This window comes from Gopherus flavomarginatus, chromosome 22 (assembly GCF_025201925.1).
Source record: "Gopherus flavomarginatus isolate rGopFla2 chromosome 22, rGopFla2.mat.asm, whole genome shotgun sequence".
NCBI lineage: Eukaryota > Metazoa > Chordata > Testudines > Testudinidae > Gopherus > Gopherus flavomarginatus.
The window spans coordinates 2,157,966-2,183,645 of record NC_066638.1 but is presented as its reverse complement, the minus strand read 5'-3'; the positions used below and the strand labels follow the sequence as shown (position 1 = coordinate 2,183,645).

The window sequence follows — 25,680 nt, the reverse complement described above, 5'->3', positions numbered from 1 at the left end:
TCACCTGAGCCTCAGTCTAGCGTATTGACCTCGTGCCCAATCCTCCTCCTGTCATTGCTCTCTTCTATTCGTAGGTCATGATTTCCTTGCCCTGCTTTGGGTTCTCAGCACCTCTGCAGAGCGACTCCCCCAAGGGCCCAATCCAAAGTGCCATGGCCCAGCCATGCAGCCAAACGCATCATCCAACAGAGAAGTGCAGAAATGTGAGACTTTTAGGTTCCATCTTGAGCTAACAAGAACACAGCACCAACTCTTACGACCGCATTCAAAAGCCAGCTGGAGAAAAAGCCATTGCTGGACTTCCCGAAGTTCCTTCTATCCCCTCATTAAAAAAATGAATCAGCCCAGCGAATCTGCTCAGCTGCATTATTTGGCAAGTAATTCTAGTAAAGAAACTCAGAAATCTGACCCTGCAGGATCCAGTAATGCTGTAAAATTAATGAGAAAGTGTTCAGGACCATGAATAATCAGCGTTCTCCATTAGAGTCAGTAAGCAGCAGTTATTGCTGCTTAAGGAAAAACTGCACACGTGCCCTCAGCTGTCATCCTTTTGAAATGAGTCATTGCTAATGCCCAGCGTTTGTCAATTGAAAGCCCAGAGCGGTTAACCCTTTAACATACTGATTATTCTCCTGAATAATGATTGATTTAGAAGTAATTATTGCTACTATAAATTGAATAGAATGGTATATATCAGCCATAAAACTGCGAAAAAACCTCTGAAGTGGCACGGGCTGCACAGGAAAACTCGTTAGTTCCCTAGTGAGTTTACAAGTAATTTGCAACCAATAAAAATGCAAAACCACATTTTGTTGGGTAATAATCATAAATAATCCTTGGGCAAGAAATTTTTCCAAGACTCAGAAGTCCACTCCCTTGATGGCAAGGTTTATTACCCTGGTTTCTCTGTGTTTCCTTTCAAAATGCAACTGTCGTAACAATTTATGAATTACAGTCCTATTGGCATAAACATTCATTATTCATATGGAAATAGGTTTCCCACCAACACTCACAAGGCACAAAAAGCCGTCTAGCCACACAAAGTGACCTTAATAATAATGCAGTCAAAAAATATATATCAAACCAGTGGGCAAACACTAAATATAGATGGTCAAACTGTTGGTGGGGGAGGGGAAACAACCCAAGCCAAATGTATTTGAGAGGCAGGTAGGTGTATTTTATGCTGTGTAGCCAATATGGCATTGTTTTAAAATGATTAGTAGTCTCGTCCAAACTGAAGTGACCTTCTGAGTTCTTTAAAATACAAGGAAACCTACTAACTGCTTTGCTTCCCAACACCAGCTACAGGGGAGCGATGCACAGAAAAGCCAGAAGGAAGGAGGCACTTGAGGTCAGACATTTTAGTGGCTTCGGTGAGAATTAATTTGTTTAAAAATAGCAAAGATCTCTGGCCATTTCAGGCATGATAGCAACTCTGCCATGCATGTGTGCAAATGATTGCAGCCTCTCAAAAAACAACACTGGCCTCTTGAAACTCACGTCAAGGTCAAAATGAAAGGCGTATTTGCGAGGAATTTTACAACTGAAAACTGGCCAAATAAACTTGTGTTATAGTGCTAGCGCAGGGCACCAGCCTGCCTTTCAGCCCCACTGAGTCCCTCCTGTCTGTTACAGAACATCTTGTCTAATTCCTGTTCTTTACCTTCAGGACCAGAGCCCTGGAGGCTTCCCACAGATAACACTCCCGCTGAAGATATGTGAGCAGCACTGGGTTTCAGATGACCTGCTTGCTAAATATGTCTAGTAATAATAAATGGATTTTTCTCATCCATCTCTATTTCTAAGAGTGAGATTTATCCTACTTAAGAGTTAGTTGAAAAAAATTGTGAATTATTATGGAAACTGTTCACAAAAATGTATCTGCTGTTTTTCAACCAACTAGAGTAGTCAAGGGCTTTTTTTTGAAAATTTAAAATTTCAAAACTTTTCTTGTGAAACTCTTTCCTGCAATTTCTAAAAAGCCCAGTTTTCTCCTATATATTATATGCTGTGACCCAGGAACTACGTCTCAACATTAAACATGTTATATGTATAGACGCCAGAATAACAGGCACTTCAGTGCCACGGGTAGATGAACTGATAGATAATTTAATACATGTACAGAATGGGGCCAAAATGGATACATGGTGCCCCTTTCAGAGTTGTCTACATTAGGGAACTTTTCATTGATGTACTTATACTGATGCATTATATGGCCACAAACCATGAATGCAGATGCATGTGGATTTATACAAAACCCTTGTTAATTACCCTTTCTGCACTGGTGCAGTACACTCTGGTAAGTTACCCACTTTGCACTAGTGCAACACACTAGTAAATTACTGATTTTGCACTACTACCGCACATCCAAATTAGGGGTTTGGACTGGTGTAGCGCCAATGAAGGAGGAACAGCAGACAAGCCCTTTCCCCTGTGGATTCCCATCAAGCGTCATGCCAGATAATTCACTTGGGTGAAAGGGCTGGCTGTCCCACCCCACTCCAGCCCCAGAAACCAGTGACAGCCTCTAGCACCAATTTTGTCACAAAAACTGAAGCTCATAGCCAGGGATACCGGAGGATTGTCATTTACTACTGTCCATGGTGCTGACCAGTCCTACTGCTAACCAAAACCGGCGTTCCATTGCACAGGCTGGTAGAGTGATTAGAGACACTGCTTTGTATTAGTGATCTCCTGAAGAAAAATGATCTCATACATCATGCACTGTCATCTCCATTCTTTGCACTCACAGCACGGATAACTGACATTGCAAAAATTAGCCCAGTTCTTGCCCATGTTAGTTGCTGTCTTTTGAGAAAATAGTGATACTCTATCAACATGGCTACTTTCAAGTCTATTCTACTTGGTCTGCATCTATGAACAAAAATCTTGACCAGCTGCTAAGAAAGCAAATGGATCCAATTTATTCTTTCAACAGGAAAAAGGAGAGATTGCCCAAGACTTAAGCTATATTAATTTCTTCTCTCTACTTTTGAGGCATGAGGTTGACGAATAGAGTTTGGGTAATTTGCAAAATGAGAATCTGAGTGGATGGCATTCGGGGAATTATAGTGGAAGCAAAGTGAGACTAATATTTAAGCAAGATTAAATGGCAAACCACATCTGTCAAGACTTAAATCCCAACAACTGTCGCGTGGCTTTCCTGTGGCTCATTTGTGTGGCTCAGCTGTTATCTCAAACAGGAAGGGGGGAAAGTGTCAGATTCTTGGAGAAAGAGAGAAATGTAATTAGGTTAGAATTGCCTCCAAAAAGTACTAAAATTAAATATGAATTCATGATGTAAAGCATTATGGATAATAATATGCAAATCGGGTTGGGTTAGAGATTTTAGTATGCTATTGCTCTCTCTCTAATTGGGAGAAATAGATCCAGCCCCAGAAGCCTCGTTACTCAAAATGTAAAATAGTTTTGCAGAAAAGAAGGTATTTCAAGTTCCTCCACTCCACACTCAAATAACCAACATTACATTAATATTTAAAAAGTAAAACAAACATTGAGTTTATTTTAACTAATCATCAACTGAACAGTAAATAAATTAATGGAGGTGTGTACAAAACCAATGTTGCCTAATGAGAAATATCATTGGGAAAAAATTCCAGGGAGGACAGAGGAATCTGAGATGACAGATTCTGTTTGGGATTTTTATTTATAATTCCCCTTAATGTAAAGGGCAAGTGAGATCTGACAGTTCATCAACTACATCGTCATCTGAGATCCTAATCCCCTGTTTGGATGACATTCATCCCAAGCAGAGGGTCAGCAAAACTCTTAATTTGAGTGTTTACATGGTACTAAAGAGGTTCATTGGTTTGGTTCTGGCTCCCTGCCCAGGGGTGAGTTTTACCTTTCTGAGACATTGTGGTCCTTTCCATTGCAATGAACTATGATGTCACAAGCAGAAGATTCAGCTTCAGGTGCGCGATAAGCACTGGAATACTAAAAGAAACAAAACATCCTATTTCCATTCAAATATTTATGGGCTAAATCTTGGAGCCTTCCTCAAGCAAAATGCCCACTGATCTCATTTGGAATTTTGTCAAACTAAGCCCTGCAGGATTTGGTCTTACAGAAATAAATTATGTTGGAAGGGGAATATAGAAAATATGGTGGAGGGAATTAAAATGGCCTCTACTTTCCCTGTGAGGCACAAATGGGTCTTTGAGGATATGGAGTGCCGCTAGCAGTATGTGTCTGCATGCAAGGGAGACTGGGCGATATCATATGCAGCCAACACATAATTCATAAAGCTTCAAAGTTTCTAAGAACAGGGAACATCTTTAACAGATTTGAAGAATTAACATGAAGAGTGAAACATGGTGCTGCCCATAGAGAGAAGATTTCACTTGCATTTAAATACATTGCAGCCGTACAATGCCTTTAAAGGGACTCTCGTAGCAGAAGGAGAGGGTTTGAATAACTATTTTGATTTGTATTGTGGTAGTTCCTAGGAGCCCCAAGAAGAGCACAATGGCAACTTGGTCTAGGTGTTGTACAGACACCGAACACAGAGATGGTCCCTGCCCCAAAGAGCTTACATGATACCAGCTGGCTGGAGCCCACCAAGGAGCAGCAGGAAGTCCTGCTGGTGATTAAGGAGATGTTGTTCTCGCCTCCCTGTTCACCATACAATTGAGGCAGTGTCTTAGCCAGGTGCTAGGGGGCTCTGTACAAGGTGAAGTCCTTTGAATTAAACATAAATCTGAGGTCTTGCTCACTTGGTCTCATTAAAGCCACCTGCGTGACTGCAAGCACTTGAAAGCAGAATACATTCAGGTTCCCCAAGAGGGCAATATTATTGCAAGCGTTTCTAAACCAACTCTAACCCCAAGCCCAGGTGATGTCAGGTGCTTTTGTGTCCTCATGCACTGCTTCCACAGAGTCTTCTCCTCCTCCTGCTTGGATTTAGAACTGGCCATCTTGCCCTTTCCATCAATGGGCTTGTTTTTTGAAGCCTATAGAAATATACAGGGAAAAGGAGAAGCACTCAAGCCTCGACCAAGCATTGGGTTGGCCACTGTTCCCACATTGATTACACTGGGCAATAATAGAGTGTCCTGCTGCCCTGACAGGAGTGTGGGTGTGGGGGCACTAGAGCACTGAACACACAGCTTCAGAGAACTTCATGCTCTATACATCTGTGCTGGCCTGCAGGGTTCCAGGAGACTCTCATTTTCTACCTGAGTCCCTGATGCATTCATCTCACCCTTCTGGAAGGGGTTATGTCCCGTGTGTGTTTGCACAAGAGTTGGGGAGATACTCAGGAAATAGCATATAGAGTATTTTCCCCTCTTAAAAGACGTAAAATGGGGTTCAAGGACTGGCATCCTCTATTGCATGTACGTACTCTTTTCAGAAATGAATCTCTGTCAGTAACACTTCTGAGCTAACGGGTCCTGAACTATGTCCCTGAAATTACCTTGCCACCCTCAGGCCATTCAGCACTGGAAGACTCAGAGTTTAACAAATCATCCAACCCATCTGAAGCACTAAGGATGGAAGAGAGGAATAATGGTCCTGTGGTTAGAGTGCTGGGTTAAATTCCCTTCTCTGCCACAGACTTCCTGGGGGATCCTTGGCAAGTCCCATAAAGCAAGATTTACAAAGGTATTTTGGAGCTTAAAGATGCAGATAAGTGCCTAGTGGGATTACTCAAACACCTAAGTAGGTTAAGTGCCTAACTCCCATTGAGTTCAATCTTTGGGTGCCTAAATACCTTTGTAAATCTGTCCCATAGTCTCTCAGTGCCTCACTTCCCCATCTGTACAATGGGATAGCAATACAGCCCTGCTTCAGAGGGGGTGGTGAGAATAAACGTGCTAAAGATTGTGAGGTGTTCAGTTACTATATCTATGGGGGCCTTGGAATACCTAAGGTAGATGGTATCCTGCCCCTGTTGAAGTCAATTGGCCAGGATTTCACCTGAAAGCTCTACCAAGGCTCAGAGTGCTATTCTCTTGGAATACACAGAATTCTATTTCACTTGTCCCCTCTAAGCAGAGAGCATTCTCCTGGGTGATGCTTTTAATAATGGGTGCGAAAAATGAATATTTGTTTGTCCCTCTGCCTGAGGATGCTTGAAAATTAAAAAGTGGCAATTCTGCTGGGTTTTCAACTTTAAAAAAGGTGCAAAAGAGAACAAAATACACATCCCGTGGATGGGTCCAATCTGCTGCAGGGAGTTTCGCTCTACAGAGAGGTTCTACTTTTAAGTTTTAATCAGGTTCTGACAAAAAAGAAGAATGTTTCCAATTGCATTTGGCAAAAATAAATACTATACGGTATCAGTAATTCTTAGCATTTATATAGTGCTTTGCATTTTTCATGGCACGGTATGAATCTGAGCTCATCCCCAAAGAAGCGGCATGACAGAGGCTGTGTGGCTCAGTGTAGTGGCTGCTGGCTCGGTAGTCAGCAGATGTGGGTTGTCTATTCCTGGCCCTGACCTGCCATGGGACCTTGGACAAGTCCTTTCCTCTGGCTTGCCTATTTAGACTGTAAGTTCTTTTGGGGCAAGGACTCTCTTACTACGCCCAGCACAACGGTGCCTCAAATCCCCGCAGTTGTGCAAATAAACAATCAAGCCCTCTTGGGAGGTAGAGTCCCTGTTTTGTTAGTAGGAAAATGGAGACACAAGGGACGTTAAGTGCCTCACCCAAGGAAACTACCAGGTGAGTGGCAGAGGTGGGATTAGAAACGAGAATCCACCGTGCACACCAGTGTTCAGTTCACTGCACTAGAACATGCTGTCTCTACACTCAGCCATGCAAACGACCTGGCCCCCTTCACTGCATGGAATCTGGTACATGTAAAATAACAAATGAACATACGCAACTGCAAAGCCATTGCTGTTCGGCCAGCTCTCAAAGCAGGAAGAAATACGGGGTGGCCTCCGGCAATGCAGCAGCATAGATGAAATCCAGGCTTTAGAGGGTTTTCTAACAGGCATGAACTAGAATCCCAGCTGCAGACAAACTTGAACTTGGGAAGAATTTGCATCCTATCTCCATTCTGATCAAACCCACCCCTCAGTTCTTCCCTTCCCCTCTTTCTTTGAAAGCTTCACTCTTTTTGCCTCCTCCCATGGTTCATTCTCTTGATTCCCCCTTTCCTTAGACGTGGGGAACCAGGCCGTCTTTATCCATAAAAGGCCTCTCCTGCTGAAGAAGCAGGTCAGTTCCTGTCCACTGGCTGCAATCACAGGCTTAGGCAAGACCTAGTCACCCCCTAAGTGGTGTGGAATTGTGGTAGCCCTTCTGCACAGGGGTGAATTCTGAGCACTCTGAGCACACGGCATAGCAGACCCTCTGGAGAACAGGATAAGATGCCAGGGCAGAGGACACCGGTCAGGCAAAGAAAAACGTAACTGGCCCAGAATGCAAAGCACATTCAGAGAGTGCAGCTGAGTGACCTAGAGCCTGAGTTACACCAAATATCTTCTCTCTCCATAAACAGGAATGACACTTGGGGTTGGTAATCTGCCTAGATTTATCTCCCTACCTTCCCGTGTACCCTTCTGTGTTCAAGAATGTCTCGCTGCCCTTTGCATTATAGCATTGCCCTTTATATTCATACTGCATAAGCTTCTCCTGCTCTGTAAAACTTGTAAGGTGTAATATAACATCGTGATGTTCCTTTATGCACCATAAACAAAACCCATAGGGGGATAAAAGGAATAACCTGAAAATGAAAACTTCATTTGGCCTGACAAAGATACACCAAGACACACAGGACAAACACTCACAGGCTAGACTGATTATCTGGCACTGATAGATTGCTTCAAAGTATTAGGTAGATAAGGAAATTGATTATTCAATAAATCATTGTCTACACTAAGAATCCAGTGTTTTTTTAAAAAAGAGAAGGAGAAAAATATTACCAATCTGTCCTGGGGCTTGTCTACACTCGAAATGCTACAGTGGCACAGCTGCAGTGTGTTCTCCAATCAGCATCAGTAATCTACCTCCTCAAGGTCAGTGAAAGAATTCCTTGATTGACCTTGCACTGTCTACACCAGGCATTAGGTCGGCTTAACTACGCCACTTACCTGAGTGACATAGCTGGGCTGTCCTCTGTGCTGTTGGAGCTGTGTTGGTCCCAGGATATGAGAGTGACAAGGTAGGTGAGGCAATATCTTTTATGGGACCAGCTTCTATTAATGGAAGGTACAAGTTTTTGAGCTACACCGAGCTCTCCTTCAGATCTAGGGAAGGGAGTCACTGTCTTAGGCAAGCAAGGAAAAGCCTCAGCTTATAAGGTTAATGGTTGTGTATCTTTTGCTACGTGTCCAACGGATGAATAGCACCTTGGATCTCTGCAGTGTTAAGTCTCCTTCCTGAAGCTGTGTGGCCGGCGGAGGTGTCTCAGTGGAATAACCTTATTGGCAGGTGCCTGGTTACACAGATACTGCTCGGTCATTGCACAGGAAGGGTGTCAGAGTCATGGAGGCTGAAACCCGGGGTCTCCAGTCAGGACTCCGTGCTGCAGCACTTCCCAGCCTCAGAGGCCTGGTCCATCCCAGGGAGGTCAGAGAGGAGCAATGAGGACACACAAAGCTGCATGGCCCCAGGCCTATCCTGCTTCCAGCAGGAAACGTGACACTGCAGAGGGCCTGATCCGCAGCCCACTGAAGCCAATGGAGAGCACTGGATGCCTCCTGGGAAGGATTGCATGGCAGAGGCCCCAGGCTCTCACAGGACTCAGCTAGGCGAATGAACTCTGCCTGGGCACCAACGAGCCCAAATGACAGCCCACCCAGGGGCACGTAGCCCTTCAACAAGGAATGGGTGGACGGCAGCGAACAGCAAGAGCAGCAGCGAAAAAAGGCAAAACCCAGGCAAGACAGCGAGAAGATGGGTGCCTGGTGAGTGGAGCCGGGGTAAGAAACCCACCTGCTGATCTATCAGTAAGGAGGCTCCAGCCTCTCCCTTGCTCACTCCCTGTCCCATGTCTCCATCCAGCTTCCTGCTCTCTAATATTTACTGCATCCACCCTCCTCACCATCACTAGGCTGTCAGCAAGGAGCTCTCTTCTGCCTCTGCTGGTATGGGGGGTGGGGGAAAGGAGTAGAAAGGCCTTTAAACAAACCAAGCAAGGAATAGCTGCATTTTAAGAACTCTCTGAGAATGCAAATGCCTGATAACAGTATTAATAAGTGAGAGCAAAGGCCAAGGTAGTAGGTATATTTTAGAGATGAAATATCTAACAGAGGGATGGTTTTTTCCTGGGGGACAGCCTCTGATACTGCCCATTGCAGCCATCCCATTTTAGGAGCCAGAGGACAGGATTCAAATGGCTCAGCAAATCAGTACCAGGAACTACAGCACTTGGCTACCTCTCAAGTCTCCAGATCACATCCCATCCCTATTAAAGCCAATGGAAGAATCTCTGTTGACTTCAGTCAGCCCAGGAAATGGCCCAGTTCTAGCCATTTTGACTGTGACTAAAAATAATTGCCATGTGTTGTCTGCTCTGGTACCCTGTGTGAAATAAGACTGTGGTCACCTCAGCCCAGTCCTTTAAGGTTGTCACTATCCCAACTAGCTGCCTTGTTTGAAGCCTCAGCAGAACAGCAGAGGGGAGAACTGATGAAGGACACAATGGCCATAGACACTAAACTCTTTTATTCCCAGTGTGGTCACCTGGTGAGGCCACACCTGGAGTATTGCGTCCCGTTTTGGTCCCCCCACTACAGAAGGGATGTGGACAAATTGGAGAGTCCAGTGGAGGGCAACAAAAATGATTAGGGGGCTGAAGCACATGATTTATGAGGAGAGGCTGAGGGAACTGGGGCTATTTAGTCTGCAGAAGAGAAGAATGAGGGGTGATTTGATAGCAGCCTTCAACTACCTGAAAGAGGGTTTCCAAAGAGGATGGATCTAGACTGTTCTCAGTGGTAGCAGATGACAGAACAAGGACTAATGGTCTCAAGTTGCAGTGGGGGAGGTTTAGGTTGGATATTAGGAAGCACTGTTTCACTAGGAGGGTGGTGAAGCACTGGAATGAGTTACCTAGGGAGGTGGTGAAATCTCCATCCTTAAAGGTTTTTAAGGCCAAGCTTGACAAAGCCCTGGCTGGGATGATTTAGTTGGTGTTGGTCCTGCTTTGAGCAGGGGATTGGACTGGATGACCTCCTGAGGTATCTTCCAACTCTAATATTCTATGATTCTAGAGGTCATGCTGTAGATACTGGAAGGAGGTGAAGGCATGGAGTGAGTCTGTAAGAGAATGTCTGAGGCTCTACTGTCATGGGGTAATTATTCCTTCATTCTCCTATGGAACTCCTTGCCAGAAGATGTTGTGTAGCCCAAGACTATAGCAGGGTTCAAAAAAGAACTAGATAAGTTCAAGGAAGATAGGTCCATCAATAACTACTAGCCAGGATGGGCAGGAATGGTGTCCCTGACCTCTGTTTGCCAGAAGCTGGGAATGCGCGACAGGTGATGGATCACTTGATGATTCCCTGTTCTGTTCATTCCCTCTGGGGCACCTGGTATTGGCCATTGTCAGAAGACAGGATACTGGGCTAGACAGACCTTTGATCTGACCCAATATAGCCATTCTTATGTTCTGCACAGCAGAGAGTATGGAATCTTTCACCTGCACACATATTAGAATATTAACCAGAAAAACTCCTTTCAGTGTCTTGTTGCATTTTCCAAAATGCTCTCAAGTTACATACTAGATACAAATAGTTCTAGAAAGGAGAACAGATTTCTTCTGGATTAATATTCATTGGAGGAGTTACCAGCCTGTCTTTCTATAGGGCATATAAGGAGTGAATAATTTACCCCCAGGTGAGATTTGAACCAAAGACATTCAGATTTCACAGTTGCACCTGTGCAACTTGCAAGAGAAGCTTTTTCTGGTAGTGGGAAGACTTACATCTCCCCTTTCAAATGCCACAGAGAGAGGCATTGTTGTCCTTGTCTGGCAGAGTTAAAAGCCAAATTTTCAAAAGGCCAGTTTCCCTTTTGCAAGGATAGTTTTACACCCGCAATGGAGAGAAATCAATCAGCTAGAGCAGAAAGTTACTCAATTTTGCACCTGAGATTCATTTTGCAAATGCAAAAATGCAGGTGCAAATTTTCCATGTGCAACATTGTCATAAACAGATAGCTAAGGGTTAATGTCTCTTTCACCTGAAGCACCTGACCAGAGGACCAATCAGGAAACCGGATTTTTTTCAACTCTGGGTGGAGGGAAGTTTGTGTCTGAGTCTTTGTCTGTCTGCCTGCTTTCTCTGAGCTTTGGAGAAGTAGTTCTGCTTTCTAATCTTCTGTTTCTAAGTGGAAGGACAAAGAGATCAGATAGTAAGTTATATGGTTTCTTTTCTTTGGTATTTGCATAAATATAAGTGCTGGAGTGCTTTGATTTGTATTCTTTCTGAATAAGGCTGTTTATTCAATATTCTTTTAAGCAAATAGTGGTCTACTAGCTGGACTGGGAGAATTTGCAGTTGCCTACCTCGATGATGTGGCCATTTTTTCAGACTCCTGGCCCGAACACCTACTTGCTTAAAAGAATATTGAATAAACAGCCTTATTCAGAAAGAATACAAATCAAAGCACTCCAGCACTTATATTTATGCAAATACCAAAGAAAAGAAACCATATAACTTACTATCTGATCTCTTTGTCCTTCCACTTAGAAACAGAAGATTAGAAAGCAGAACTACTTCTCCAAAGCTCAGAGAAAGCAGGCAGACAGACAAAGACTCAGACACAAACTTCCCTCCACCCAGAGTTGAAAAAATCCGGTTTCCTGATTGGTCCTCTGGTCAGGTGCTTCAGGTGAAAGAGACATTAACCCTTAGCTATCTGTTTATGACAAACATGCACTTGCAGAAAGAGAGGCTGGGCCTCAGCCCTTTTGAAAATCGACTCTGAAGTCCTTTGCTGAACATGTGCTGTGAGCATTCCTTCCATTCATCAGCAAATCAGCCCAGTTTATAATGTACTGCTTCTGTTACAGCCATTGGAAAAATTACATAAGATACGTACCCAAACAGCTGCAGTTTCTAGCAGGGGAAGTTTCTATTTCACAACCAGATGGTGGATTTTAAAACTACTACTCCGACTTACTTCTGAGCATTCTGAATTTACTGCAGAAAGTAACCGACAAGTCTAACACTCAATCTCAACAGCCACTATAACTCAGCTAAATTTGTGGGTTATTCCGTATTTTACTTACTGTTTCATTGCAAGAGACATGTAAGAAATGACAGTCATTTAACAACCTGCAACAGACGCTTGTTTTCTCATTGTGCTGCACTCTTGGGTCTTTAAAAGTGTTTGGGTTTTGTTCTACAACTGCCGTTTTTAGAATGACACATTCCTGTGCACCTCAGTGTTGGCTGGCTCAGAGGACTGGGCCTTTCATCTCTAAGTCCCATGTTTGATAAAGGCCATGCTGTAGTGAGCAAATGTCATTACCACCCACAGACCAGCCAATACCCCAATACAGTCTCAGTCCAGTTCTTATTGGACATCAAAAGCCACCATCATGCCATGAATTGACATTCTCATATTCAGGCTGAGCAGTTATCCAGGACTGAAGGCTCATTCCGGCTGATCAGTCTCAACAAGCATTTGTGATGTGCCTGGCACCACTGTTTATCAGGAGACTGGACAGCCCTAAAGGTGGTTCATCCAGGCATGCTCGGTTGTTAGATCCCATAGCACTGAGCGGAATATAAATCCCAGATTCAGGAAAGCACATAAGCAAATGCTTGAAATTAGATAAGTACATAAGTTCCATTGATTTCTGGTGGGTTGAGCATGTGTTAAGATGGGGATGTTTTCCTGAATCAGAGCTTAAATAACTAGAAGAGAAGAGAAGTGAATAAAGCTAATGTATGTTGCCCGCAGGCAGAGACACCACGCCATCCCCCTCGGCGGGAGCTGGACCTGTTCTGAGAGTGCGCAGAAGGCCTCTGTCTCCAGGGTCAATAACCTGGCACTTTTCGCTAGCAATAAATTAACTTCTACAAATATTTTTCACCCAGCTAATCCAAGATGCAAATATCCCGTGCTTGGTGTTGGAGTGAATCAGTCTGGCGCAGGCAGGCAGGAGACAGCCTCTACCCACAAGACTTTTTAAAGGGGCCTATTTTTATTTTGAGGGGTTGTTCGGAGGTTGGTTTGTTTTTGTTTTGTGTTCATTGTGATACCAAATCATCACAGCAGAGATAAAATTGGGATTAATGCATCTCAAGAGAAAAGCATCCGCCTCTTTGGAGTTGATTAACAGCTGGTTTGACAAACCTTCCTGTTTGTTAGACCATAAAAAAAAGAAGTAAGTTTGTAATAAGTAATGGCCTAGATTCTTTTCCTGATCTAATGAGCTAGAGTGCACGGCACCGCTGCCAGACAGTGACATCTCCTTTCCCCCATAAAGGAGTTACATGAAGATGATCCTCATAAACCACTAGGAATACCAACAAGGAGAGGCTGTGGAAAGCCCATTTGGCTTTGTCCTCTCTAGTTTCACACAGCATTTCTTCAAGCAAATTATTCTGAACTAGTGATATCGCAGCTGTGCCCAGATGCCCCAGGTGGGATCAGGGCCCCATTGTTCTAGGGGCTGTATGAGCACATTGGAAAACATGGTCCTTGCTCTGAAACGCTCACAGTCTAGGAATATTCTTCAGTCTCCATTTTTTAGCCCTGTTCGAGGTCCAGCATCTGCCCCACTGAGTTTCCTTCAGAACTGTATATTGTTATTTAGATAACCAGGTGACTGGAGCCTTATAATTCTGTGGGTTAGAGTCCTCCGTGAATGGCCGATAAATCCTCCCCATCTAGATCTTAAAGTGAAAAAAGTAGACGGAGGGCCTGCCACTGTCTAAATCAGTAGGGATAAGAGCAGGGGCTAGATTCTGAGCTGCGGCTTTCAGGAGACATGGCCAAACAGAGTTGGGGCTACAGAAACTTTAACCACCTCTGGGCCTGGTGGAGGGGGATGGCCGGAGCCCCCGAGGCTGCTGTACTTTACACCTGCTTTAGACAACCAGAATAGCCAAAGTGCAAAGCACCATGGCTGCAGGGTTCCCAACCCTCCAGGATTGGCCTGGAGTCTCCCAGAATCAGCATCAATCTCCCAGTGACTATTGAAAGCAATCCAGGAGATTTTAATAGAATATTTTAAGAAAATGACATTGTCATGTTGGGGGAAAAAAAATCTCCCAGAATAGCTTCAGTCAGATTTGGCAACCCTACATGTCTGTATCCCCTCTCAGCTCCAACTACCCACCTCCTGTCCCTAGCCACATGCTTCCCCTGGGGGCCAGCATAGAGCCATTCACACCACCATTACGCTGGCCAGGGGAGTGTTGCGTTCCCCGGGGCTGTCCCTGCCAGCCATCTGCCACCTGGATGCTCCTGGAGTAAAGGGAACAAATCATGACTGGGAACCAGAGTCCAGGTTTCTCCAGCTTTTCTGTGTAACAAAGATCGTTGCAGCTTTTCTCAGTTATGCTGCCCCTTCACCTTAGCTCTCGTGGTCTTTTCAACTCTGCAGTCACTTTACAGTCGGCTCTTTAATAACGCCAGATGACATCGCCTCCCACTCGTTGGGAACCTCTATTCAGGCAGCCAGGAATCTTGTCTCTTCCTCCTTTTCTTTTACTTTAGCTCGATTAAGCATTGTGCCAACGGCTAAGGAATTTCACCCACCACACCCACAGGAGCCCTCTCCAGCTTATTATTTTAAACTGTATGATCACCAGGGGGACATTCTCTTCCCCTGCTTTTCCCATAGCCTCATTATCTGACAGTTCTCTGAACAGAACTGCACAAACCTCTCATCTGCCCTGTGCTCAGAGTCTCCCCAGCCCTTTCAGAATGACTGTCCCCATCCCCACCCCCACCCCTCTGTTGCTTTTTTAGCATTCTCAGCAAGTTTAATTCCCCCTTCCCTCCCTCCCCGCATCTGAGCACTCTCCTGCCAGGTGCCCTGATTCCCATGTGACGGTAGAAAGCAATTCAATAAAGCTCAGGAACTGATAGGCTTCCAGCATCAGGCACCAGATAAAAGATTTCAGGTGAATTAACATAATCCCAATTTTCCATTTAAAATCAGAAAGCACTTAGATGTGAACTGTGCATCCGTAATGTGTAATAATTCATCTGTAATGTGACTCTCAGAAATATTCTGTGACAATGGCCTACAGTATAATATATATAGTAGCGTATGACTAATATTATGGATTATAGCACTTTTCCACTGCAGATCTCAGAGCACTTTATAAAAGAGATCAGTATCATTATCCCTGTTTTACAGATGGGGAAACTGAGTCACAGAGCCATGAAGCAACTTGCTCAAGGTCACTCAGTGGCAAAGCCAAGTATTGAATGCAGGTCTCCCGAGCTAAAGTCTAGTGCCCTATCCATTACGCAACGCTGCCTCCCTGAATGTTCAAAATCAAATGAACAAAGCCTTAAGCAACTACTGAAAAACTTTGCATTCCCTCTTTGTAACTCCCGATTCTGATGTAATTTCAGGGATTCAGAGGAATATTTTCTTTAGAGTGGTGGGGTCCTGTGAGTAGAAAGGTCCAGTTGCCCAGGAAGACTGGAATAAATGTTCACAAGCCCTTTGCAACTAAAGCACAAACACTTTAACCCAGCAAGAACACATGGGTCTCATTCTTGCCGCTAGCAGAATGGATATGGGGTGAAATTATTCACACCAGGCACAAGATCTAGGCACAACTTCAGCCCTCAGGACTGAAGGGGGAACTAGCTGGTGTCTGAAGCCTTGTGCTGGCACTCACCCAGGAGGAGTAAGATCCCTTTACCAACTTTATTTTCCCAGCAATACCAAACAGGAGATAGAGAATGAGAAAACTTCAGCCCAGCAAGAAGCTCAAGGTGTTCCTGTGAGGCTCTGCATCACAAGTAAACAATGTATTCTGTGTGTGCTGCCATTCATGGTGTCAGGCAAAAGGAGCGAGAGGACAATGCTCAGAACAGATGCATGGAGGTGGTCAGTCATAGGGAAGTAGATAAATGCCACTGGATAAATGGCACAGACTGGAAAGGAACTGCTGGAGGGAAGTCTAACAGCCTTGTGCTGCACAGTGGCTGCATTTGAATGTCACCGTGAACTAAAGAACAAAGGAAGACGGTTATTCTCTGCACCGTGTGCTGTGCCTGAGGGCCTATTCTTCACTCCATATGTGATATGAACTAAGGAAGCCTCTCTCTTCGCATGGCATTCAGATCCCAGACAGGTTCTGCATCACTAAACACAGGAACATGGGAGTCGCCAGACTGGACCAAGACAGGGCTCCATCTCGTGCAGAATCCTGTCTTTGACGGTGGCCAACACCAGCTGCTTCAGAGGAAGGCGCAGGAAACTGAGACCCCACAGTAGCTGTTCTGAGATAATCTGCTCCTCAGAGGAGTGCCTTCCTGATCCCCTTAGTTAACAGTTGGCTCATACTCTGAAGCAGAAGAGTTTATGGCACTTCCAAAACTTGTCAATCTCTTTGTAGCCTTTGCTTGGTTGGCACTCCAGCATTTGGAAGCACTAGAAAAGAGACTTGTGACTGTTAGCTCTTTGGGGCAGCGAGCGTGGCTTTGTGTGTGTACAGTGCTCAGCACCATAGGACCCTGATCCTGATTGGGGCATACGAGTGCTAGTGTAATAGACGTGTTTAATAATGCTATGGTGGTGTAGCCTTTTATCACTGCTAAATGCTGTTTGCTTTAGTAGCTTTTAAAATTATATTTCAAAGGAAGAACAATTGGGCATATCCTTAGAGAAAATCTGAGCTGAGTCATGGAATTATTCATGCCACAGCTCTATTAGGCAACGTGTAAAAATCCTGCATTTTATTGATCACAGCCACCTTCTCTCCTTGTCAGAACAAACAAGCTCTGTGCATGGCAATATATTCATGCCATAAAATTATCAAGTTGTAGCAGAATATATAGTGTCTCCCTGGGCCTGAGGATTTCAATGCACCAGAGATGATTAAACATCTCAGGTTACACTTGGCATGTGAAACTTCCCTGTCTGCAATGAAAACTAAAGGAAGAAAATTGTAACGTAAAGGAGAATAGTTCTTAGCTTCACAGTGTAGTGTGCTGAGGCTCTGGACGCTGCTGACATGTGACTTAAGTGGTGACTGTTGCACATAAACAAGGAGGACAGAGGGTTTGGAATAACATCCCAAGTAGAATGAATGCAGAATGCTGCCATCAGAATAGAGATGCAGTACAGAACTGGGCCTACCACATGCTTAAAGCTCTCCTGATTGTGATGTCACCTTTGGATTTGATTTAATGTTCAGACTAACAAATACCCTCTCACTGTTATTACTAAACATTGCAGTCCGATCAGGCCAGGGCTGTAGTGTGGCATGTGCTGCACAAACACTATAAAAGGCAGTCCTTGCTCAAAGAGCTAACACTCTTGTGTGTTTTAAGACAGAGAACACCCCAAAATCCCTCAAAGGCAGCACAAACAGATGTATCCGCAGAGTCTCAGCAAACTTAGATACAAATAGCTTTAGGACCAAACTCAGCCTATCTGCTTCAGCAAAAATCCCTTATTCCTGACTCCACATTTATTCCATTTGGCAACACTGCCAGTAGCACAAATTTTTAACCTTGTTTTCAGCTGCTGAATTCCTCCTGGGTTTGTCTATTTTTTTAAAGTAGACTCTGATGCTTTCTAGCTGTTATCTGTGTTGCACAGAGATTCTGACCAGTCCATGTTCTGAGAATGCAGAGAAAAAAAGCTGTCTAGACTGCATTACATTAAACCGTTAGCCAAGAAGAGAGAGAGAGAGAGAAGAATGTACAGCATTATAGGAGAGGGGAAATGCAGTGCATTGGATTAGTAGACAATGCTCACAACCAACAGTCTGTGCAATCTGGGGGTTTATTTCCTATTATGTTTCCATCAGAGACACTAGCAGTCTAGCTAGGTTGGCAAACCCCTTCCTGGCAAATGGTTGTAAAATAGCTATGATGGCTAATGTAAAGGAGCTACATTCAACAGCTAGAAGGAGAGAAGTGGCTGAAAATATGATTTTCCCTATGCCTACAAAGCACTCCAACTGTAAATGAAAAACACTGCCCTCTGCTGAAACAAGAGACTAAGCACTCCACAAACATTAGCTCTCTTTAAATGCCGGCTTTTCAGTTTCGTGGCAATATTGCAACAACAGATTATCATGGGGCAAGCCCACATTTTACTTAGCATGGTTAATTTAATGCAATTCCTTATCCATATTAAAGAACTGCTCAGTTTACAAAAAGAAGAGAGAGGCAGCTTTGCTGTGGATTGGCTGGGTTTTACTATTGCTCTGTGCATTATAGAATCAAAAAGGCTTTTAAAAGTCTTCTCAGAATCAGGCTGAAGGTTTAAAAATCAATCCTCATTTAGTTCTTTAAACAGAAAGGGTCCAGAGAACCAGAAATCAAGATAAGAAGGGGAGGTTTGCACAGCAGGGTAGAAAACAGTAGGTGGCAAGGCACGAAATTAACAATCTAGCCTTTATTACAGGGCATTCATGACGGACCATATGGAACCTGGTACCAGAGTTAATGGCCCCGTTACCATTAAGGACTGAGTGGTGAAACTCACCCCATGCAGAGTCCATCCAAGGCCAATGCATCATTTCAGCTCTACATAAACCTACTGAATTTCACTTTGTGCAAAGACGTCTATGGATCAGTGCACACAAAGTCTTGAGAAAGTGTCTGTTTCATTCAAGGAAGCAGCAGCAGCTGCTGCACACAAGAGGTTATATTTATTTCAGCTGTATTCCTATTCCTGTGTTTAACTGGGGTCAGTTTTCAAGTTTAATTTTAATACGCTGTGTGAGTTTCTCAAGAGGAAGCTGAGATCAAACAATTAGACTTCTCTGCAATAGAGAAGTAATGTTGTTATTCAAATACATTGAGAACTAATATGCCAACAACAGTTTACTCTGCCACATGTACAGTCTGCTGAAATCACTAAAATATGCTATCTGACACAAAGGATCTTGTGACCTTATAACTCATTTTCAGTTATAAAAAGCTGGAGTAATGGGTACATGATGTTGGAAATACAGAAAGAGCCACAAAAGCAGAAAAGTGATTAAAAAAAAAAAAGTTCTAACTTGCAAAAATTCAGAGAATCCCAAGGAAATCAGTTTCCCTGTGGGGGCTTGTGTCTCCCATTGATACAAGAGGGGAAAAGATTCTGATCTCATTTACCCCTTTGTAAATTGGAAGTAACTCCACTGACTTCTAAAGAGTCACTCCAGATTTATACCAGTTGTGTAAACAGGTCAGAATCTGGGCCAAGGGGCATTTTGCAGTCAGGCTGGCAGTGACTAACTCATGCTAACTCAGCCCAGTGGAATTCAAGTTTCAGTTCTTTCTGTTTACACCTCCCGTTAAAGAACAAAATGGCTGGAATTTGTGCAGTCAGCTTGGCTGGAAGGGAAGATTCGTCAAGTTAATGTTTTCTAAGTCTGTATGCTGATCCCAGGTGGCAGGAAGCCACTTGTCTAAAGCTATTTGCTTCCGGGGGTGGAGGGGACATATTGATCTTCATTCAGCTTCTGTCTGCTCCTATACACCAATGTTTCATCGCATCACCAGTCACTGAAAAAAATTTCTCATTGTTTTACACTCAGTGATTCCCAAATTCAAAGACAAGTGTTAGGTCCATTCGGCTGTAGTGACATTCAATGAACTCGGGAGAGTTGCTGCAAACTGCATGGGATTGAGTCTGATCTCACTCACACCAGTGTAAATCCAGCACCGCTGAAGCCAGCGGGGCTCCACTGGCAGAAAACTGGAGTTAATTGGAGTCTGGCCCTCTGTCTGTGTGTGTAGGATTAGGAGAGGCTTATACAAAATAACTATGTAAATAAGATGTTTTCATAAGAGAAGGATGAATAGGGTTGGTCTCTATCCCATATACATCCTGGATTAAGGGCAAGGAACTCCCCTGAACACAAACCATTAAACCATTACCTACTGGCTTGGGGCCAGCAGCTACACTATTTAGGAAAAGACAGGCAAAACCTAGCAACCCCTCACACCTGGGAACTTCTGTTCTACAGCCCTGCAATAATTCAGTCCAACCCTTCCCTCACTCTCTCACTGAAACAAGAATTTCTCCAAACTATTAATCAAGCCTGAGCAGAATAGAATAATACTTGACTTGCCTTTCTGAGAATTACCTCCTGCAGCCTTCACAAATCCCATAGCATTCAGTGCAGATCCCTGCTGAAAGACATCTCTGGGAAATCTGGGTTTTTAAAAAATAAAACTTCCTTTGCTGAAACTAGAAATCTGGTTTTAAAAATATTCCAGACACACAGTAATAAGCCCTGAAAAAGCTGATCTCACAGAGAAGGATAATTATGCTCCAAATTTATTTTCTACGTATTTATATAAAATAATCAATGATCATTTTCCCCTGCCAACACCAATCCAATTGTCTCTCTCTCCTGCATTACTTGCAAATCACCCAAACAATTGATGCCCTGACCTCTTCCCTTACCTGACACAATTTTAAAAGAGAAAATAAGAGACAAAGCCCTATAATTCAGCTAAGACCATTTCTTTAAAAGTTCAGTCAGCGCACAATCCTGTTATTAGTGACATAGATGACAAAATTTCCATTGACTTCAGTGACCACAGGATTGGGCCCTTCTATCACGTTTGAAGTATAACAATCTATGGAAATAAATAAAAAGAAAAATGCAATCTTAGTAACAACAACAAAAATTAAAGCTGAAGAAAAATGAAAGGGAAAGTGAATCCTTTCAAATATTCAGAAAACAAAGAAATTCGCTCCAGACAATAGCTCCCTTTTATGCATACAGGAGGATGTGGTATGTATGTACTGAGGGTTCTGATGACAATATAAGAAATTAAAGCACAGGTTCAAGTAATTTGCACCTACATATCACTGAGCACTCCAGAAAAAGCCTTTATTCACTTCTGTAATCCACTAAAGCCAGAAGGATAGATAACCCATGTACATGAAGGCAGTCAGATTGGGCTCAGGACATGTATAGGGCTGGTGCTACATAATAACAAAAGACCAAACAACCAAAAATTGTAAACATTAAAATAGTGGATTAAATTCTACCACTCACTCTCCTCTTGTATATTATTATTTATTATTAGTCTTGTATTCATATTGTCTGGTTCATATCTACGTAGGTTTTGCTTTCTGGGCTTGCATTGACATAATTCTGAGTAGTTTCTGAAGCAACTAAAATGTATTTGTTAAAAACAGTACATGCTTGAAATCCTAACTGTGACATCATCTCCAGTAATGACACTTCGCATTGTTACGGTTAGTAACTTCAGACATTACAAGATGGTATCAAGCTCTAGTGTACCACTCATGACGAGTGCTGCTGCCCCTTTTTTAATCTAAAAGAAAGGCCAGATAAATATGCTGTTTAAAATAGCTTAATCATTTTATACACATTCAGAGCAGTAGCTTTTACTACATATGAGGCATGATGCTGCAAATACTTATTATCAAGTGCAGCACTTACTACCAGGAGTAGTTCCATTGATTACATTCACATCCAGCATCTGACTATCACAAACCACTGGGGGCTAAATTCTCTTCAGTCGCATGTGTGAAAATCTGGAATAATTCCAGTTAAACCAGTGGAGTTACTCTGGATTTACCCCAGTATGACTGGGAGCTGAATCCAGCTACTTGACAGTATAGAAGATCTATTCCGAGGTTTCCGTGTAATATTTGAAAATATTCGATGGATCACAAAAAATTCAAATAGATACTGAAAATGGTGGGGAAAACTCCCATTTAATAATTTTTAAAAAGGCATGTATTTTCTGCATTATCAATCTCTTCCCTCCCTCCTTTCCCCCATTATGAGGATCTGAGAGAGAGAGAGAAGGCACTTTCTGGCACTTCCTTTCCTTGTCCTGGATGTCTTCCCTAGAATTCAAATGGCACATAATCAATTGTCAGTTTCGTTTGAAACCAAACAAGCCTTTAAAACCTGACTGTTTTTAAAGCACAAAGGCTACCTCTTCAGGAGTTTTCCATGTCCCACTGTACTTTAGTCAATAAAAGCGGGATTTGGAATCGCTGTAGCTGTGCACAAACTGACAGGCAAATTAATGCAGACAGAAAAATCTGCATTTTTCAACTGAACCCAAGGGGAGGAAAATATGATGCCAATTTTAAACAAATGGCACTAAGGCATTTGTAGCTTTCCTTACACCCTCAGTCAGCTCTCTGCATTTTAACTTTCTTGTTTCATTGACCAAAACCAAGTTATGCTCTGCCAGAGATAGGCGTTTGGCTTTTTTAAGTTTAGAAATTAAAAGCAGCCCCTTCCGATCAACCCTTAACAACACTGATGGGAGCTGTAGGCAGAGGTGCTTACAGAGAAGGAAGGCCAGACTGCCCACTGTGGGGTCATTTGTGTCAGGCTAGTGTGAGAGTAAAACCCTGCCCATCTGACTCGGCAGCGTTCGGCACTGGTATAGGGGAAGGCAAGGCAACGGCAAATCAGACCTACAGTGTCTCCGTCAGTGAGAACAATCCTGTGGGGAAGGTTCATGATGATTTTTTTTTAGTAGCACCTGAATGTGAAGACTCTCTTTCTTCTCTGCTCTTCCAGCAAGTGCCTGGAGCCTTTTCAAGCTCCAGCAGAAAATATTTTTCTTGGGTGGTTGAGGCCACTAGGCCTTGGAGCCTATTGCTGAATGATTCCATTGAGCCACAGAGTGGTCCCAAGAAGATGGGCCTAATCCTCTATGGTGCTGAGCACCCTTCCCTCCCAGTGACTCCAATAAGCACCCCTTCAAGTGTCTGCCTGAGTATCTCAGAAGGCCGGGCAAATCAGGGAGCAGCTTGCAGCTCTGATGAGCTAGGCAGATGACAGTGCAAAGCACTGTGGGTCAAGTGACTGAGGCTGGTTCTCTACTGCTCTACACCTTGTGCAGTTCTTAAATTGCTACCAAGTCAGAATGGCAGCATCTGACAGCCCCTTTGTTCAGGATGACATGGCTGCACCAGGTGCCTGGTAGTGGAGAAAGTCGGATCACAAGTTGCAGCTCCCAATGCCCCAGGGTTGCAATTGGATCCGATAATGTTGGACCCCTGTGCTCCTGTGCAAGTGCATCCAGATGCAGGACTGGAACCCGAGACACCTGTCCCCTCTCAGATGAAACTTCCATGGACTTCGGTGGGAATTTAGCCTGAGTAAGGACTGTCGGGCCAGCTACAGTGGGGTTCTGCTTCACAGAGCTGATGGAGACATGCAGAATCATGGAGCCCATGCAGGAGTCTGCACTCTCCCCATGCTACAGAGTTTCCAGCACCCTAGTAGGGAAGGGCATTTCAGAGCTGTGGATCTGCAATTACACAACTGAACTCCCCCAGACTGGATTCAGGAAGCATGCAAAGGCCCCTGACCCTGCCCTTGGATCCTGAGCCTTCCCCCTCAATCCATGATGATCTGCACAGGAGCCTACCTCTGTGGATACAACTGCAGCATCAGGCCACAGTATCTTGTTCCCAGACACAGCAGGTGCTCAGCCTCCCTGCATCAGGCCATCAGTCCCCAGGGCAGGCTGGCTCAGATGGTCATTGGAAACCAGCCTATGGGTAGAGAGATTACACCTGGGGCAGTAACTGCCTCTCAGGACACTGGCGGGTTTTATTTGTGGCCCCGCTACGTTTGTCTTCCTCTGGCAGACATTGGAGAGGGCTGCTGTGAAGTTGCATTTGGGTAAATGAGGTCCTGTTTCGCGCTGCCCTCCTCCCTACAGCCCTTCCACTGACAGCTCTTCAGCCAGGAGAACTGGCCCAGAGGGTCCCTTTGTAAAACTCGAACGGCAGTTGTGACACGTGGCAGAGAGCAAACCCCCGGCTTTGTGCACCACAACCACACAGCCAGACCCGCAGGCGGACTCGAGAGCTGGGAGAACAAGCAGCCCGTCCCGGAATCTCACACTTCGGAACCGCAGCTGTAACCAGGGAGCATGTGGGACTCCTGCATGCCCGGCTGTGCAATGACTGCAGGGATGTCACAGCTCCCCGCAACCTCCGATATTCCGCAGCCCGGAGCCGCTGGCCGGCGTTAGCTGCCAGCCATGGGCGGAGAGGCCGTGGGAGCCGCGGCATTTGACCCCTCGCCTTTTAGGGCTGTAACCCCCCCCCCGTCACACCTCAGCCCCCAGAAAGCCAGATGACAAGCAGCTCCAGCCAGCCGGCGCGTCGGGATGTTGCTGCACCTGGCAGCAGCAGGAGCTCCCGGCTCCGCACCACGCCCCGCTGAGCGCTTCGGACCGGCCACAGCCACGGGCATGAATCCAGGACCCCGCGAGCGCCCACTCCTCTCCATGTACCTTAACCCCCCCCAGCGCCTCTCCTCGCGTGCACACAGCCCCCTCCTGCTCGGGGCACCCCCAGGCCCGCACCCGCCTCCAAAGTACAGAGCCGAGGAGAAGCCACTGCCCAAACTTTCCCTCTGCAAAGCCCTGGCAGCCCCCCCTTTGCAATGGGAAGCAGCGAGAGGAGTCACTGGGGGCGGCACCGACTCGGTCCCGACAAGCTCGCAGCTGGTGTCTCGCCGTTTTTCTGAAAACATCCCCTGCCCTGAAGTGTCCTGCAGCCCAGTCCCGCTCCCGGCCCCATGGCTGCTGCCCCTCGGACAGATCGTCTCGTGTGCCAGCAGCAGCCAGGCTGCTGGAGCATCCCAGCTAGTGCCTGGGTCTGGGACCCTTCCCTTCCCCACCGAACCGGACCCGCAGCCGCCTTTCCTCTGCATCGGACCGGCACTTTGGCTGCTTCCTTTTGGAAAGTGCGCTTGGGTAGCCTGGGAGCCGCCAGAAATCCCAGCACAGCTGGGGCAAGCCCTGTCCAAGCAAGCAGCCCCCCCCCCCGAGCAAACAGCCCCCCACCTCCCTTCACTTCCCAAAGGAGACCTGGGTGCGAACGCAGCACCCCTGCCCTTACCTATCCGGATGACATGGGGCATCCCATGCGAATACCGAATCCCCGAGCTGCAGACCAGGAGCCCTACCCAGTATTCCACAAGCACACTCCGCAGAGCGAGCCAGAAATGGGGCATCGTTGGGGGAAAACGCCTCCCGGCAAGTTCAGCGTGGGGTCCCCTCGCCACCCTAGCACTGGAGGGCGAGCGTGTCCTGGCGGTGCCCGGGGTCTAGGCGGAGCTGGCAGGCCGGGGCGAGGGGAGGCGGCTCATGGCACATCGTACTGGACTCCGCAGCCTGAGCAGGGTAAGTCCCACGGAAGCGGCGCCGGTTCAGCGCCGCCGGCTGGTGCCTGGGCCGAGCCGGGTTTCACCTGCAGAACAGCTCTAACTGCTCAGCCTGCCGGAGTCTCTGTCCCCTCCTACCACTGATGCTATCGCTGGTGAGCACAAAGCCCTGGAGTGGAGTCTTGCACACGCACACACGCGCGCACACACACGGGGGGGCAGAGTTTGGAGGGGAACGAAAACCCCGAAGAGCAGCCCCCAAGGGAGGCGGGGGGCGGGCAGCCCCGCGCAGCTCGGGCTGGGAAGGGGCAGGCGGGCGACTCCGCTTCTCTGGGAACAATCAGAGGCGATTGCTCCTCGCCTCAAGCCGCCTGGGCCCCGGGGAGCTGCCCGTCGGGGGGCGCAGGACACGCCCTGGCCCG

At 45.5% G+C, this 25,680-nt stretch overlaps 1 protein-coding gene across 5 annotated transcripts in view; it reads right to left on the bottom strand.

Annotated features, from left to right (window-relative positions):
• Window positions 1-25,371, bottom strand: part of GRIK3 (glutamate ionotropic receptor kainate type subunit 3) — a 224,901-nt gene extending 199,530 nt beyond the window's left edge. For 3 of the 5 annotated variants that reach the window (XR_007770854.1, XM_050932089.1, XM_050932092.1), the window contains exon 1: window positions 24,994-25,371. Coding sequence is in view for 3 of the 5 variants with exons in the window: in XM_050932089.1 (XP_050788046.1) it covers window positions 24,994-25,108 (115 nt within the window). In the remaining 2 variants the exon portion in view is untranslated. Of the gene's footprint in view, window positions 1-3,865; window positions 3,958-8,065; window positions 8,171-24,993 lie in introns of all 5 variants that reach the window. The other 2 variants (XM_050932090.1, XM_050932091.1) reach the window with 2 other exon arrangements.
• Between the last annotated feature and the right edge of the window lie 309 nt (window positions 25,372-25,680).